A 17025-nucleotide genomic window follows, 5' to 3' on the forward strand; every position below is an offset into this window, starting at 1 on the left:
GTTATAGGAAGATCTCTATTCCATGTTGACCCGTATCCCACCTCCCACACACCGGTGTTATATGTAGATGTAGCTTTGAGGTGCTGATCATTTTAAAAGCTTTATAGCATGGATTCTAATCCTCACTGACCTTTCTGTACATTACGTTTTTTTGAGCACTGGGATTGTGCCAGAGTTTACCACGTTTGTGTGAACTCCAGTTTTGCAGCAAGTTTCAGATTGTTCTGGAGATAAAAATGACAGCTTGTTGGCTCCTAACTCTCTGCCTACGTGTGCAAATCCTACACATCATCTACCTCATCTCTTTTCTGCTCTGTTTAGCTGCACACTTCACTTTGGCTGGTTGAAAGTGAAATGCGGTGAAAGTGTGTACATCACTGCTTTATCAAACTACTGTCAAACTGAAATTAAGAGTAGAAAATAAAATCTGCACACATACAGTATTCGCACAAGCCTTCATGTGCATGCTAACACACCTGTGTATGCTGCTCACTAAAGCAAGCCTGCACTAGCTAGACACAGCATGCATTTGGCTCTAGCATGGCTTTTTCTTGGAATTGTCTTTAGACCTAAGATCTGGGCTTAAAGACAAAGTATGTAAGAAAAGACAATGAGGAATAAGTGCACTAAATCTGTCCTGGCATCCAAATTCATAGCCTGAACATGTAGTCATGAACGTTCCTACTAACTGCTCTCACAGCTTCTTTAACCTATTCTGTGCGTGTACAGTATATACTCTATTGTCAGAGTGAACAATAAATGACATCTTTAGTCCTGCATTGTGTAAAGAATAGATAGATCACAATACTAGAAATAATTATTGTGGTTAAGAACATAATAGACAGAAAGGGCAATAACATTTGAAACTTTCTTTGTATCCACCTCATTCAAGACAATTTAATCCACCGTGTCAAGACTGTGTTGAAAAATAATGGAAGTAATAAAAGCTCTGATGCGACTAAGAGGATGAATGTATCAGCCGTAGCTCCAAAAAAAAAAAAAAAAAAAAAAAAACACCACCATCTCGTGGCTTTCTGTTGTCTGAGAGGTTAATTATTCTTTGTGCCCACGGGATAATGAATTCCTTAAATTGTCATTGTCTAGAGGCACCACAGGATGTTGAATTTCAATACATTTAGCCTTATTTTCAGGCCTCATTGCCTGCAAAAAACAAAGCAACTCTCTGCCAGCCTTGTACCTGAGCAAATAAATGAGACACAGCGGGTGTACGCCTGGCTATGCTTGCAGAAGAGGCGTGCTCTAATGAGTTGATTCGGGCACAGTGTCTATGCTGTGCTGTTGATGCCATCCGATCCACATGAGAGTGGATTCTTGGAAGAGTCGCCTCGTCTGCTCTTGGCACTGTTTCCTTCTCCTAGAGCCAAAACAACACTGCTGCTTTTCAAGGCAGGAAGGGCAGTGGCTTTGTGATCACCCAAACAATAACCCCAAGCCATGACCCGTGTCTGCTTTGGTCTGGTTCTGATGTCATTCAGCTCAGGGTGAAATAAGGGAAAACTAGTATCTCAATCTGTAATGGCTCAATTTGTAGATTTATTCCTCGTGTTCTTAGAAAAGAGAGAGAGAACAGATATCTTAGCAGGAGACGATATTGTCCATCCATCCATTTGATGTAGCGCTACAAGATCGGAAGGGAGCCTGGAGTCTATCCCAGAAGACCTGGGGCAAAAGGCAAGGGATACCCTGAACAGGGTGCCAACCCATCACACATGCCCACACACACACACACACACACACACACACACACACACACACACACACACACACACACACACACACACACACACACACACACACACACACACACACACACACACACATGCACAACCTACAATGCATGTCACTGGACTGGGGAATGAAAGGACAAACTCCAGACACAAAGACACAAAACCCTTAACTCTGGAGGATTGTCTTTTCTAATTGTACTTCTTTTAAGGAATAAATGTTCAAGATTAGCAAATTGATGCTATTTTCAGATATTTTTATTAGTAGAATCGACAGTTTCAAACTAGATGTTAGAAAAATATCTGGAAATATGCTGCATAATCTTATAAGATTATAATCTTATAATATTCAAGATACAGTACATGTTAATTGCTAAGATGGGCATTTCTGCAGCAACAGTTGAGCAAGCTCACACATTGAGCAAGAACATCTACAGGTTAGCTCCCACACTTGTAAGTGATTATGAGTGTAAATTATTTTAGTCTATTTCATCTGGGTACACAAGGTTCACAAGCTCTGTAACATATATTTTTGAAGATAATATTTAAATTTTTATATTTCTTGACCTAAGAAGAACCTTCCATTCTTTCTTATGCCAAATAGAATTTTATAAATAATGAGAAGTTTGTGTTTTAGGAAGGCTTTAAACTGTATTTGTTGTTGTTGTTGTTGTTGTTGTTGTTGTTGTTGTTGTTGTTGTTGTTGTTATACACAAAAATCATACCCATCTTTTCTTAAAAGAATTAAGATGCCATTGCAAAAAGCTGATACAAATTTGAACATAGTCAGAATTTTTATTTATTAAAATTTCAGAATTTGAACACTGCTTTGATGGATTGCTTAAAGCCACCAAAAGATAATGGGAAATTCATTACAGGGAAAACCATACTAACTTGTCCACATAAATCAATAATCCAGAGTTGTTGGCCAACATGCCTGGCCCCATGTACACTGACCTTCAAAGATATGCATGTTAACGTACAGAAAAAAATCCTTATTAACTCCTTGAAGGTCATTATGAAAAATGGATTTATTGTACCATGTTCCCTTTTTATAAATGTGCTTAATTCAGTCATTGGATAATGCAAGTCTCCATAACATTGCTAAGAGCTTGTTTTTGTTTATGCAAGACAATTTTCCAGAAGAACCTGGATCATACTGTTTGATGTCATTAACAGACATTAACCTTTAGGTGTAGCCTTAGACCATTGAGAAAGCATGTTATGTCACAATCTATTATAGAATTCAATTCAAATTATAAAGGGTTCATCTAGTACAGTATGGCGAAGACAAAGTAAATGCACAGCGTAAACCTGACTTACTGTGAGTTAAACAGGAGGTTTTAGTTGGCTTGCAGCTGCACCTTACAGCTGAGGGATATAAGTATGCACTTGGCATGGTTTAATGTATGTTCTGCCCATGCATGTTGTATGGTTGTGCTGAGGAAAAGCCCACTGCAGAAGCAGTTGCTGGGTTTACAGCTTCCTCAGGCATTGCAGATGAGGCTGGTTATATAAACCTGCCGTGACAATGGACTCCACTTTCTTGAGAAGCAGCAAAAGCCCACAGGAGGCCGTTGTGTAACAAGAAACATGGATTAGCGCATTCGCAGAGCGCTCATGCGTAGGAGAGCCACTCTGGCATTTCTGCGCCTCCGCGTAAAACCATGCATTATTAAGTGTGCCCATTTACAAGCACCACCACGGTTGCACAGCTGCACTTACATCTGGGACATTCTGGAACACTCTGTCTTCACCATGGATATGAACAAGGGAGTCAGCCCAAAGCATCTTAGTGTGAGCTGAGTTGCTGATGGTGGGTTCGGTGATAATGCCTGACATTAGTGCTTGTAGATAAGTACACCAGTTCAGTCAAACAGTCACACTGGGCTGTGAAGCAGAACTCGCTCTGGGACACTAGGCAGATTGTGATCATGTAGATAGGGGCTAATCAGATTGGAAAAGCTCAGTGTGGAGCATCTTCATGCATTTTTGATCTGGCTTTAAGCCTAAGGAGAAATACTTTCACTAAAGCCGTGACAATGACGCAAAACTATAGAACTGTGCAACAACAACATAGAAAAACTCAGAACAGAGGGCACATTCGGGAAAATGTCTCCTACATGGTTTCATTCAGTTTGCAAAAATTACATTTAGAGGTATAAGCCATTAAATCTTACAAATAAAATGATAGTGATGATGGTTCCTTTTACAGGTTGCATGATTTTCCTGATTTTAAAAGAGTGATGCACAAAGAAATGTATTTAAAAAAATTTCAATGTACCATAATCTCATAGCATGTACTGTACTGTAACTACGTTGTCCTTCATATCATGGATTTAGACAAATCGGGTTTTACTGTTGTTCATACCAAAAGAGGTACAGTAAAAAAAACACCAAAAACAATAATTTAGAGTTTAGTGAAAGCAGAGCTACACTATCGATCACTCAAATATATGGTGAGGCATTCAACAACTCAACATAAACTTGCTTCATGTTAATAAATTCTCAGAATCTTAATGATCCTCCCATTAAAGGAAATAATTATGGCTTAAATGTTTAAATATAACAGAACGGGAGCTTTGCAGTCTAAGGTACATCCACAGATTCACTGCATGTTGTTATTTGACATGGTAGTAAATAGGTTCACACCTGGAATTCAGAACAAATGGAATCTGAAGCATTTGCACTATATACACACCCTAGAGAACTGACTTGTACTGTCTGCCTCTCCAAAGAACACATGTCCTTCTGCAGTGCTTAGTATGTCTGTAATAAAGTGAGACCAGACACCAGCTAGAAATGGGATTCCCCTTGGCTCATCAAGTCAGGAGATTTGGTTTATGTTGCTCATATCACCATTGATTTAGGAACTGGCTGGGTACCAATTCTCCAGTGTATAACCTTGTGGTGTGCATTAACTAGCATTATCAGCCAGCCAGGTTTGTACTAGAGCTAGATGTGAGACATAAGAATGGTTAATATGGCTTAGAAAGAGGGAGCGATACAAAATTGAAAATGTTGTCAGGTAAAATGCAGAGGAAACAGTCTCCTCTGTTAATTACTGTGACACTAGTATCTATGAGCTCATGTATGTTGAAGAGTGTAGATAGCATTTTCTCAGAGTGTGTGACACAACATGTGCAGCAGTTAAAGAAGGAATTAATGAGGTTAGCTGGCTTCACGTGTCAGAGGAAGCACGTGTTAAGTATTTTTCATGTTTGAGATGCTGGTGGGTGGGAAATTGGCAGTTGACCAAATTAGGATGAAAATTCTAAAGAAATAGGCCTTTGGATAGGCCTCCATCCTAAATCATTTGTTAGTATAAAAAACTAGTCTAGTCTTCTACATATAAACATCAAGGTTCCACATGAAGACAAATTAAACATTTGTGGGTGGTAGTTTATTTCTTTGTCCTAAGATTGTACTGTATTTAACACTAGCAATTTCTATAACAAAATCCTTTTGTTCACATTGCCTTAAAATGTCCGTTTAATTCATGATTATTGCATGTGATACAGATTCAATCAAACCATGATATTTTGATATACATTCATTAGTTTATATATTTTTACCATTATGGTGATCATATAGCATATACATCCTGCTTACTATTTTGTGGCTAGACTATATAAAATTCAGAGATATTTATTTTATTGTTGATGGAGCAGATATCAGAGAAGAAGTCATATGCTTCCTAAAGCTGAATTAAATGGTGCACGTGTTGTACATGTCTACGTGTTGTGTGTGTACATGTGTATTTGTTTTATGTGTACATGAGTACATGAGTACGTGTTGTACATGTTGTACGTGTTGTACGTGTTGTATGTATACATGTGACAATGAATTTGCTAAATTCAGCCTTATATAAATGTCATATACTCCATCAAATAATGGTGCCATTTAGAGCTTTTGCCGATCCTGTAACTGTGGTGTATCACGTGATCAGTGTACAGAATTACTCGTGTGGGCGTGTAGGTGAAAGAGCTGGAAAATTACCTTATTTGTTCCTACTGATGGCCAGGCACAGATATATGGAGCACTTTCAGTATGTCGCTCAAGGCCAGATGAAGCTGTACGATGTAAAGCTGTTTACTGTGCACACATTACAACATACCACTCTGTCTAATATAAAGCAAAGGAAAATTTTGTGACCTTTTTGCAGCATTAAAGCCTTTGAAATGGCTAGAATCTGGCAATCTACTTATTTTTTCCCTGTGTATAGGTAAAGCATACAAAAGAACAAAAAACATATCTTTGAAATATTTGAATTCATGATTTCTGCTGCATTGTGTAGATATTTTAAAGCTCAACTTATCGCATCATGCAGGAATTACAAAAAAAAAACAACTGCTTTGTTGATTTACTGAATTCTAAAACACAGAAGCAAATAACTGAAATGTTGCTCCAGATGAAATATTTAATAGGTCAATATACAGTATCTGTATAATAGACAATTACTCTGATAGGCTATTTCAGGATGAAGAAAACACTTTAACTAGACATTCTTCAGGTAAATCCCAGCTCTCTGCCCATCCCAATCAAACTAATAGCGATATTCAATAGACTGAAAAAGCTTTTAATCCCCTGACATGAATAGAGAGCACCTGTTTGCACATGTTTGTACATAGTACATTAATTCTGCACATGTATAACTATATTGGCCTCAGAAACAGCCTTCTTTAGAGAATTATCAAGCTTTTTTTTCCGTTTCTGTTGTCTGGATTTTGCCTATTCATTCGTAACAATGCTGTCTGGGGACTGAGTTGAACATTAGACTCGAAAAAGTTGAAACACGTCGTCTGGACACCTTGAAGGAAGGTATAATTATCCTGTGCAAGAAGAGTAAACAGCTAAGATTTATGAAAACTTCAAGATAGGCATGACAATATCTTTTTTCAAAGAAGAAAACAAACCCACAATACAAGGGATTGCATCAGGCAGGTATCAACTTCTTAGTTACAGGAAATAAGGGCAGAAAACATACCTGAACTATTTCTGTACCCTTGACATGACCTTGTCATGTAATCAGCTGGTCAATGAGTATGATTCATTTGACATCCTGTCATTTGCAGATTTGCTAATGACTCATGTCCAACACCATTCTGAATAGTTTTATTGATCTATTATATGAAGGAGTAGAGTGAGGACAGAAAGCACTGTTGTCTGTTTTCTCATCTCCCATTCAGCTGAGACAATGGGACACTTTCAGTCCTATCCTGACTATTCCAAAGCTTCTGCACAATACCACCAGTGCCTGGCACCAAGATAGCATACAACACGCATGCAGCCATGAGCTACAAACCTCCTTTCTCACCTAGCCTATTCAACAGGAGGGACAGGCGGTAAGTGGTTGTAAATCATCCTTGCTGACAGCTGATTGATTTGGTTGTGTACTGTAGGTATGCAGTGAGAGTGTAAAAAAGAGGGCTTGTTTGATTCCTTCCAGCTCAGAGTTGCAAAAGTGTTTGGCAAGGCTTTCACTAACAAGTTCATTACCTGCTTAACCTCATTGCTGAAATCAGTGATGGATTGATCATGCTGTAATTAACCCTGATTTGTACTGTTTATTAAAGTGCAGAAGAGCTTGATGATTAATCAACAACAGTTTTTACTAATCAATCTGAATATTGGACAAATAGTACAAATATGACCTAGAACTTGCTGATAATATTGGGACAGTTCACGTTTATGCATTCTAATATAAGAAAAGAGTTTATCTGTGATAGTCATGATATCAATATTAGTACCGAAATGCATGCTTTAATGACCTGCATTGTTTCCATGCTACAGAAATACAGACTACAGCGTCTTTTCAGTGTTTTTCTAACAACATTTATGTTAGTCTTCAATAGTCTTATAAAGGACATTATTTGTGCAGCACAGAGCATTTGTGAATGTGAGTTGAGGGAGTTGGAGACATCTCAGACATCCCATGGTGACAGGAAAGAGACACACTGTTCACTGTCTCACTTTAAACATTACAAAGTGTCTTATTGTACATCAATACAATTAAGAGGTCTAAATATTAATTAGGTTTCAAAAACTAATACACACTTTTATTTTAAACAATAAATGTATCATTGATTAATAATTAATACATTAAATTTTAATTATATATATATATATGTATATATATATATATATATATATATATATATATATATATATATATATATATATATATATATATATATATCCTTACCCACATTTATTTACTTACTGATTTCAAAAATCAGAAGTAGGAAAAAAACATGTATATAAAAACATGCAACAGGTGATGTAGATTACAGACTTTTTTTTTTTACTTTTAAATAATGGATACTAATGAATTACAGCCACGTACATAAATGAAAATGTTGGCCAGAATTCAGCCACAGTGATAAAATCATTTCATGTTCATTAGTTAATGTGATGTAATGATGTAATTAATTTGACAAAGCTGTATTAGAAATGAGGAGTTTCTCTGCCTGTTCTTTTAATGTCTCTGTGGGTTTCCTCCTGGCTCTCTGATTTCTTCCCACCTCCTAAAAACATGCTAGTTTGTGGACTGAATTGTCTAAAATGCTTCTAGATGTAAATCAATTTATGTGTGTATCTGTGTAGCTACATGGTGCCCTGAAATGGACCGGTGCCCCTGAGATAGGCTTCAGATCCACCACAGAAATCACCAGAATCTTAAAAACACAAACAAACAAACAAAAAAACACTGAAGTTTTTAATCATTCTGTATGTAATGGTATATGCACAAAGCAGAAGCTGTTAGAGCGCTGGCTCAGCACACGGCTACACCACAGATGAGTGGGTTCTGTAATTATGGAACCATCACTCTCTGTCTTATTTTTTTTGGTATTTATTCATATGAAGCTAATAAGTACACCAGTCCCTTTGAAGAAGGTTCCATAATGTTGAGCTCACCACTAATTGAAGATTTGTTCCTTGGCTCTTGCAGGGCTCACACTGTGATGCATAACCTTACATCTCTTCTTATTTCATACACTCCACAGTCAACAGTCCTCACCAATTAGTTTGACTGGAGCACAGCTGAGGTCCACAGTCCAGGAGTTGGAGATGCAAGCATAGCTTTAAAATCCAACCTGACAGCCTTAAATTAAACATGACAGCCGGTTCATATTGTCACTAATGGGTTTTCCATTCTGTTCTGTTTATTCTCTCTATGTGGGATGGGTGCTGAGCCTTTAACAGTCGTACTGTTCTATGGGTTAAGTTCATTAATTTGGTAATTCCATGAGAAAACTTTTTACCACCATATTGTACATCTAGGAATTAAAGTGCAGTCAGCTGAGAGAGTTAACGCTGATTTTTTTTTCTAAAAAGAGCATTGAGTCTTTTCTTCTAAACAAGCCCTTTTACTGAGGACTTATTGCAACTTGATATATTGATATATTTGCTAAATATCTGATACCATGACAGGAGCCTAGGCTGGAAACACTGGTGGGTGAGGGGAGGGTACGTTATGCCGGGCAGTTGTAAGGAACAATATACACACACATATTTAATTAAACACACATTCACACTTAGGAGTAATTTAAAAGCTGATCCACCTACAAATGGGAGGAAAATGGAGGACTCAGAGGAAACAAATGTGGACATAGGGAGAAGATGTGAATTCTCTCTGTAAACCATGTAAGGCAGCAATGCTATGAGAAGTTCTTAGTGAACATAACTGACAATATTCATGTTACACAAATCCTTGGGTAAAAGATCACCAGTATGAAATGTCACAGAAGTGTATATTGTCTAAATCGACGAACTTGTAAGTGAAGGAATGCTTGATGCTATTGCCATGAGCTAAACTGAGGGTTAATCATCAATCCGATTAATCATTTTTCATGGGAAATGATCCAGCCCAGGAAAACACCCACATACAAAGCTAATAAATTACACCTGCAACATCTTGATTGCCTTGTGATGAAATCATGTTTACAGTTTTTCTTTTCGGATGTTATTGGCACCATTTTATGCAGTTCATGTGGTTCTGAAGAACTGATGACATGAATCAACTCTCTGTTCTCTCCTATACCCATCCATAAATGATGATTTTTGGTGAAGTCCAATGTACTACCTTCAAAATCCAGATTCTTTAAAAATATGCCTTTGTGGCTGATTCAACATCGTTAAAGTGCTTAATTGGTGCTATTCAGAAAAGAATAAAATCTGTAGTGTAATGAATAACTTGCCTTCTATTTAACTGCCTTCATTTATGCAAGGGGACCAAATTCAGTCTCAAGATTCCATTACTGTAAGACAACAGAACTTTACACAGTAAATTCTCAGCTCCATGAGCTCACTGAAATACTGCATTTAAATATGTTTGATGTTTATATGCAAGGAGAACAAGGGCTTCTCCAGATGAAGTGATTATGAACTTTGCATTTTCAAGATATGGGAAGAAAAAGTATATGTAGAATTATTGCTTTTGTACAATGCCTGGGAAATTTTTACAGGACCATGTTGCGACACACGCTGTAAAAAAAAAAGTGGACGTCTTTTCAGAGTCTGTACAAACCATATGATGTAATTTTAGCCTAGTAATTTTTTTTACAGAACTGAAACATAGCTTAAAATATATCAAATATAACATTACAGCCAGTTGCGATAGTGAGTGCTTCTTTGCTTAGATTTCTTTATTAATTTGGACACTACTTTTATCCAAAGTATCTCACAAAGAAGACAGAAAAAGACAAGGGCTTCAGAAAGGCAGATGTTTCCACAGACTGACCAAAAAGCCAAGTGCAAACTAATAGTAGGAAGAAGAAAAAGAGCCACAAGTAAACACATGGGTTGGGTCGAGGACTAGTGTTAAGGAATGCTTACACGTGAGATTGAAAGCAGCCAAAGTACAAATGGAACAAGTCTGATATGTAAAAACACACTCTAATAATTCAATAACAGTCTGTCCTGAAAGTCTCCATATATGAACATGTAAAATGAACACTTTTTTTTTTTTTTTTAGCAAAATGTTGTACAAAATATTGTACAAATCTAATTTATAGCCTGTAAGAATGCCTACGACCAGAGAGGAAGGTATTAGTGTACCAGAACACAATACAGCTCAAATATCATTTAAAGTCACGCATTCAAAGTGTAATTACATGCATAACATCAGATGTGTTCATGCAAGTTTGTCATGAGTGGGTGCGACAACTCTGTTTGTGTCTACAAAAAAAAATAAGCCAAATCTATAGTGGATGTTTTGTAAATAAAGGAACATTTTGCTAAAATGTATTGAGACTTTTGGGACACAAAGTAATGTAATAATATAGCTAAGTAACAGCCAGAGACGGATTTATATATAAATATATAAAGAGAGAGAAAAAGAGAGAGAAAGATGGGGATGAGCTGAAGATATTTTCATGCAATTTATTTTATTAAGCATTATGCATTAAGCTAATAGACACAAGTGACATTTCTCATAGATATGTGACTGCTTCAACATAGTTGTGTTGATTACGTGCTGCAAAGTATATATGTTGTGTCTGATCTCATGCAACAGTACACAATCTTTTGATTTTTTTTCATTGCACTGGTACAGTAAAGGATAAATAAAAAGACAAGGATGCAGTCTGTTTTGGGATATTTAATTTCTGAGACCATGCAATTTCCAATAAAGCCACTAGAGGTCGGGCATGAGCCAATAAACAGTCAATAACACGGGACAGTCAAATGTATGCAAAAGGAGTTTCGGGGAAAATGCATATTAATCTTAAATATACATATATTTAAACGTAAATAAACTTTTATTGGTGTGATTTTTGCATAATATAACGTGGTAAAAATGGAAAAAAATAAAGAAATGTTATATATAAACATTTTAAATTGAATACGAACTAGATTAGGTGACATTCAGGTTGATTCATTGTGATGTTTTAGACTTGGCCCGTATTCAGAGGGTTATTTATCTCTATACTGCACGCTTGGGTTGTTTGTGGTTTTTATGTTCTTGTTTTTGCCCCGTGGCTTCTCTCAGCCTGCGGTGTTCCTTGCATGGGTTCAGGGAGGGGTCAAAACCCGCCTGGCTTATTTACATAATTTATTCATGCGTCCTTCTGACGTCATCTGCGAGTATAAAAGCGAGCTGCGGCAGAAATAGCAGCACTCTGCTGACGGCGTTTCGCTCAAACCGAATAGTGTAGAAGTAGCGTCCGGCGTTTCTGGAAGCGTGCAAACAAAAACAACCGCAAAACTTCACATAGCTTACCGACAAAAGTCGCAAAAGTGGCGACAAGCATTATTCAAAGCGGGTTAATCCTGAATATGAACGCGGAGATGTTCAAAACGCCAATGGAGGTGGCTGTTTATCAGCTGCACAACTTTTCCATCTCCTTCTTCTCGTCGTTCTTGGGAGGGGATGTAGTATCGGTCAAACTTGACAACAGGTAAATACACCCATTTTAGCCAAGCCTTCAATGCTGTGCAGCATGGTTTTAGTCTGATCCATGCCTTTTAGATATAGATTATTTTATAAAATACAGAACAACCTGTCAGTTTGATGTTTGTCCAGTTTCTACTGTACATTAGCTGCAAATCATTAGCTCTGTTCTTCTTACTGTTTTTATTCTTATCCTAGTTAGCGCTTAACACCCTGTTCGGTTCACTTGCAGCCTTTCTCTGATTTGCACCCTTGTTTGCACTCTGTACAGAGATCCCACCGTCTGTGTATGTTTACCCCTGAGCACTAGGTGCTAATATTTTTGCTTTCTTTTTGTTCACAGTGCCTCTGGTGCTAGCGTTGTGGCGATAGACAACAAGATTGAGCAAGCAATGGTAAGGAGGAATTCCCCTGAGAAGCATGAATACAAATTAAATTCCTTTCCCAGGCTTGGCCAAGAAAACAATGCATTATTAAATCCATTATTTTGTAACAATATGTAAGACTAGAGCAAAACACACACACACGCACACATGCTCCATAACCATCATATGATGGCAAAACTTGAATAGAAAGCTGATCAACTGATAAAATTACATTCTTTCATGCAGGGATAACATTTCTTGGGAGACCCAATTCTCTGAATCAGATTTTCTTGACCAAGTTTTAAACACAAGAGTTTTGCTTTACATATTTTATATGGAGTGATGCAGACTGCAAACTTAACCTTCTCCTCTTTCTCTCTTTTTATTTTTTGTGCAGGATCTTGTAAAGAATCACCTGATGTATGCAGTCAGGGAGGAAGTGGAGATCTTGAAAGAGCAGATCAAGGAGCTGGCTGAAAAGAACAACCAGCTGGAGCGTGAAAACAGCCTGCTGAAGAACTTGGCGAGCCCGGAGCAGCTGGAGAAGTTCCAGTCACGTATTCCATCAGAGCCCCAGCTTCCGCTGGAAACACAGGGGATGGAGACATCTGAGCATCGCAGCCAGTACAAAGGCTCGGCTGTATAAGTGGCTCTGCATTGGGGCGGGCAGAGCCATGGCTCCCACCTGAAATGGACCTCACAAGTTGTCGTCGTCCTTGTTGATATGCAGCTTCCATGTGAAGCTGGCTGTAAAGACGAAGGAAGAACCTCGACCCAAATGAAAGCCAGGGCCTTTGCCTCTTCTGTAATACCCGACAATCTCTTCGGACTAATGCTGAAAAAGAGAGAGTGATGTAGGTTACAGTAAGACCAGACGACCGGCCGCGTGGAGGGCGAACCCGGCCTAGCTTTTCTCTCGCTGCCTATCGAGGACGAGAGGGGCATGTCTGACCGTGCTGGTCCCAAGAATAAGCACCAAGGGAATGTCCCCTAAGAGACATGCTTTCAGAGCCCCATGTGGAGTTCTCAGTGCTACAAGCTACCTGGGATTGCACAAAGTCAAGCCTGTTGACTGTGCTTATATGATCACAATAGTGGTTTCACATGCACACATCCATAAGATCTTATGTAGTTGAGCTGGACTTTTTGGTCCATGCTATTATGTTGGTGATTTATTTTTTTTTCCACACGCTTCATAAGAATCTTTTGTATTCTTTGCCGACCGGGCTCGCTGCTTATAAGGGATGTTCTGCTTTGGTTTTTCTTTCAAAACTGAACAAAATCAACTCTCTTGTAAATTGTTGATTCTTTTGTGGGGGTAGTGATGTGTATAAATTTGCTTAGATCTGTAAATTAGCACATGATGTAAAGTGATGGAATGATGGAGTGGAGCAGCATCTGCTCCTTTTTTATTTTTTTTAACGCATGTGCATTCTTGATCTTGCCAGCTTGCTCACTGGCAGGACTTGTTTGTGTATGCATGTTGTCTGAAGTAGACAACATGCTCTAACATTTCTAACTACCAAAGTCTCACTTCAAACTCACGTCACTCATGACTACGTGTGGTGAAGTTGTTCTTAATTTTTATTTTTCGTTTGTTTTTAAAGCATGAGTGTTGTTGCTTTCACTGTGTCCATTGAACAATGTTTCCTACAATGTACGGATACAAAATGCACATGGCAATAAACCTTATGTTTACACTAAATCTTTCCTGACTCTTGCTGTAATCACTTAAAATGATCGTTAACACAGTAAATCATAACATAAATTTATAGTTGGCAGCTTGAACAGTGGAAATAACTCCTCTACAGCATCGGTTATTAGCTTACGTTTGGTAAACGCATCTTCCGGTATCATGGACATGACGTACTTAAGGTTGCATGAGTTAGAACTTATTATTTGGACGCTTTTATATTTCAGAATTGACTTCAAGAATTTAAAACTACTCCAGAACCTAAAGATAATCTAATAAGGACACCATGTCAATTTCTGTAATTAAACTACTAAACACTAACTTGAGTGACTTTGGCAAATAGACATTCGCTGACATTTAACTATCAGGCACAATCACAGATAGCAGTAATTAATTTTGTATCCTTTATATACACTTCCTGCATAACGTGAATCAGACAAATGCTCAGTATTTACCTCCATTTCAGTTTATCGTTAAGGACTTAAGTAAATATACGTATAAATTATAAGAGCATTTGTTTTAAGTCAATCACCAATAAGAGCCTGATATGACCTCTAGTGTGTACGAGCCTTACGTTGCTATGTTCAAAGCAGAGAAAATCTCAACACTGGGCATTTATTGAAACTGGAGCAGACTCATGTTCCCAGGTGGCAATCTTCCATGTGCGATTCAGAGCTTAACATTTCAGTACAACTCCTTACAAGGAACACTATCCAAAAAAGGGGATTATAAGGAAGGTTATTGAGTTCAGATATCTCTCGAGGAATGTCCACTGGGTGATTTTTCATGCATGCAGACTTCAAAAGAAGTATTCTCTATTCATGTATGGTTCACTCTGTTCGGAAACACAACTAGCAGTACTTTCCTACGATTTAGCGTTGTTTAGCTTGTAATAGTGCAAAGTCTTCTCGATTGTTAGCTCTGAAAGCTATACACTTCTTCAAACCCTTTCATACTGCATGTGCATTTCATAAGTGCTAGAAGAATCCTTTATGTTCTCATCACTTTTCAATAACTCTTGTGATTAGTGCTTCTGAAATGGTCTAAATAAAACTGTGTGGAATTGGAACAAATACTTTCTCTAGACAATATTGGTTCGGAATGTAATGGCTTTTTGGAGTGGCCCATGGCATCTGGCCTGGGAGCTGTACTTCAACTTTAGCCAAGGAATTAAAAAAAGCAGCTTTTATGCAAGTCTCTTATGTAACTCTTGAACATCTGGATGAGTATGATGTGGTGAGCTGTGCTGGATTTCAAGACTAGACTGACTGCGGTGTGCCTCGCATGCAAGTGAAGAGCTATTTGCTACTAGGCATTTTAAATAGCTATAAAAGTCATGCTAATAATAATAATAATAATAATAATAATAATAGTCCCATGAATAGAAGAGGAAAAGGAAAAATGCAAGACACTGTCATTTTGCAAATTGCAATATCCCTATTATTATTCACACGGCCGATGTTTTTCACTTTTTGATCATCGCATGGACTGTATGAACGTATTTCCTCTGAACAGGAGTGCAAAGGAAACAATTCACTTTCTCATTAGTGTCACTCATACCAACTCACACCAGCGTCCTCTACACCCTACAGTTTGGTTTGCTCTAATTTTTGTTTGCCTTTTGCCTAAATATAGCCCTGAAGCAGGTCAAAAGCTCTCTGTGTAATGCTTGACATCAATGCACTGTTAAATATGCTGGGTGGTATACAATGCATGAACCTTAGATATTTTATGCTTGGTTCAGGCAGGTGCATCCTGTAGTGAAAGAAAGGCATTTACATCAGGAAGGGCTTTATGTCACTGAGCTTATATACTGTACAGTACATGTGATGGGGCTTTGGCTCATGAAGCTTAAGAAAGGCATAAAATGTGTTAAAAAGCAAGTATTCATTTTTTGTTATTTATTTTTTATTGCACAGTGACTTAAAGCAAGCGTTATACATGGTGGATTTATAGAGACTGACATAAAAAATTGTGGAAATGCATTAAATACATCCCCTTTGCGGCGGGATAAAAGAAAGAACATGCAAGGTTGCAAGTACCATGCTGTGCAAACAGACAGAGTCAGGCAAGTCCGTCTCTATTTTGTGTTGAGTAATTCAACAAAGCACAGTTCCTTTTTTCCACCTAAGAGGCATGTAAGTCCTAACTGCAAACACGTAGTCCTGTATTATCCTAGTCTCTGCTTTTCTGTGACTTTCACACACCTTCATGTGTGATTCACATGGCTGATAACATTCATAGATCTGGTTTATGTAAGCAGACATCTGGTGATAGACATCATCCTTTTATTTTATGCTTAAGTAGCTTCAAGTTTTTCTGGTTGAAATAGAATGATTTTAATTTTATTTAAATAAATATTATGGTTCCTTGTAAATCCCTTACTTTACTCTTTGTTTATAGAGCATTAAAAGGCTTGTATTAGCAAACAAAGCGTAGATGTGCTAATGAGGAAATAAAGATTCCCTGAAGCATGTGGAGATCATGAAAACTCGCTTATCTACCATGCTCTTCTTTATAGTAACAATAATATTAAAAAAAAAAAAATCTTTACCTAGCTAGTAGCAAAATGCTACACCAAACCAAAACCAAGCTACACACCAGAATGACAACTGCTGTGGTAAATAACACAAACAAACAAACAAACAAACAAACAAACAAACAAACAAACAAATAAACAAATAAAACAACAAATACACACACAGTTCACATAGTTCCATTTAAATAACAAAGATTAGCTTACATACTTAGATCTGTTCCCACATTGTTAATAAAGGTTCAAGCTTGAGGCAGGAGTTTAAGAATGAAAAAAAAAAACCCCACATGACT

At 37.6% G+C, this 17025-nt stretch overlaps 1 protein-coding gene across 2 annotated transcripts in view; it reads left to right on the plus strand.

Annotated features, from left to right (window-relative positions):
* tsc22d3 (TSC22 domain family, member 3) overlaps nt 1-14208 on the plus strand; it is a 30221-nt gene extending 16013 nt beyond the window's left edge. The window contains exons 1-3 of one of the 2 annotated variants that reach the window (XM_027136120.2): nt 11788-12145; nt 12482-12533; nt 12901-14208. In XM_027136120.2, coding sequence (XP_026991921.1) covers nt 12024-12145; nt 12482-12533; nt 12901-13149 — 423 coding nt within the window. In that variant the 5' untranslated portion in view covers nt 11788-12023 and the 3' untranslated portion in view covers nt 13150-14208. Of the gene's footprint in view, nt 1-11787; nt 12146-12481; nt 12534-12900 lie in introns of those variants that run through there. The other variant, XM_027136119.2, reaches the window with a different exon arrangement.
* The last annotated feature ends 2817 nt before the right edge of the window (nt 14209-17025 follow it).

The sequence above is a fragment of the Tachysurus fulvidraco genome, chromosome 17, assembly GCF_022655615.1.
Source record: "Tachysurus fulvidraco isolate hzauxx_2018 chromosome 17, HZAU_PFXX_2.0, whole genome shotgun sequence".
Taxonomy (NCBI): Eukaryota; Metazoa; Chordata; class Actinopteri; order Siluriformes; family Bagridae; genus Tachysurus; species Tachysurus fulvidraco.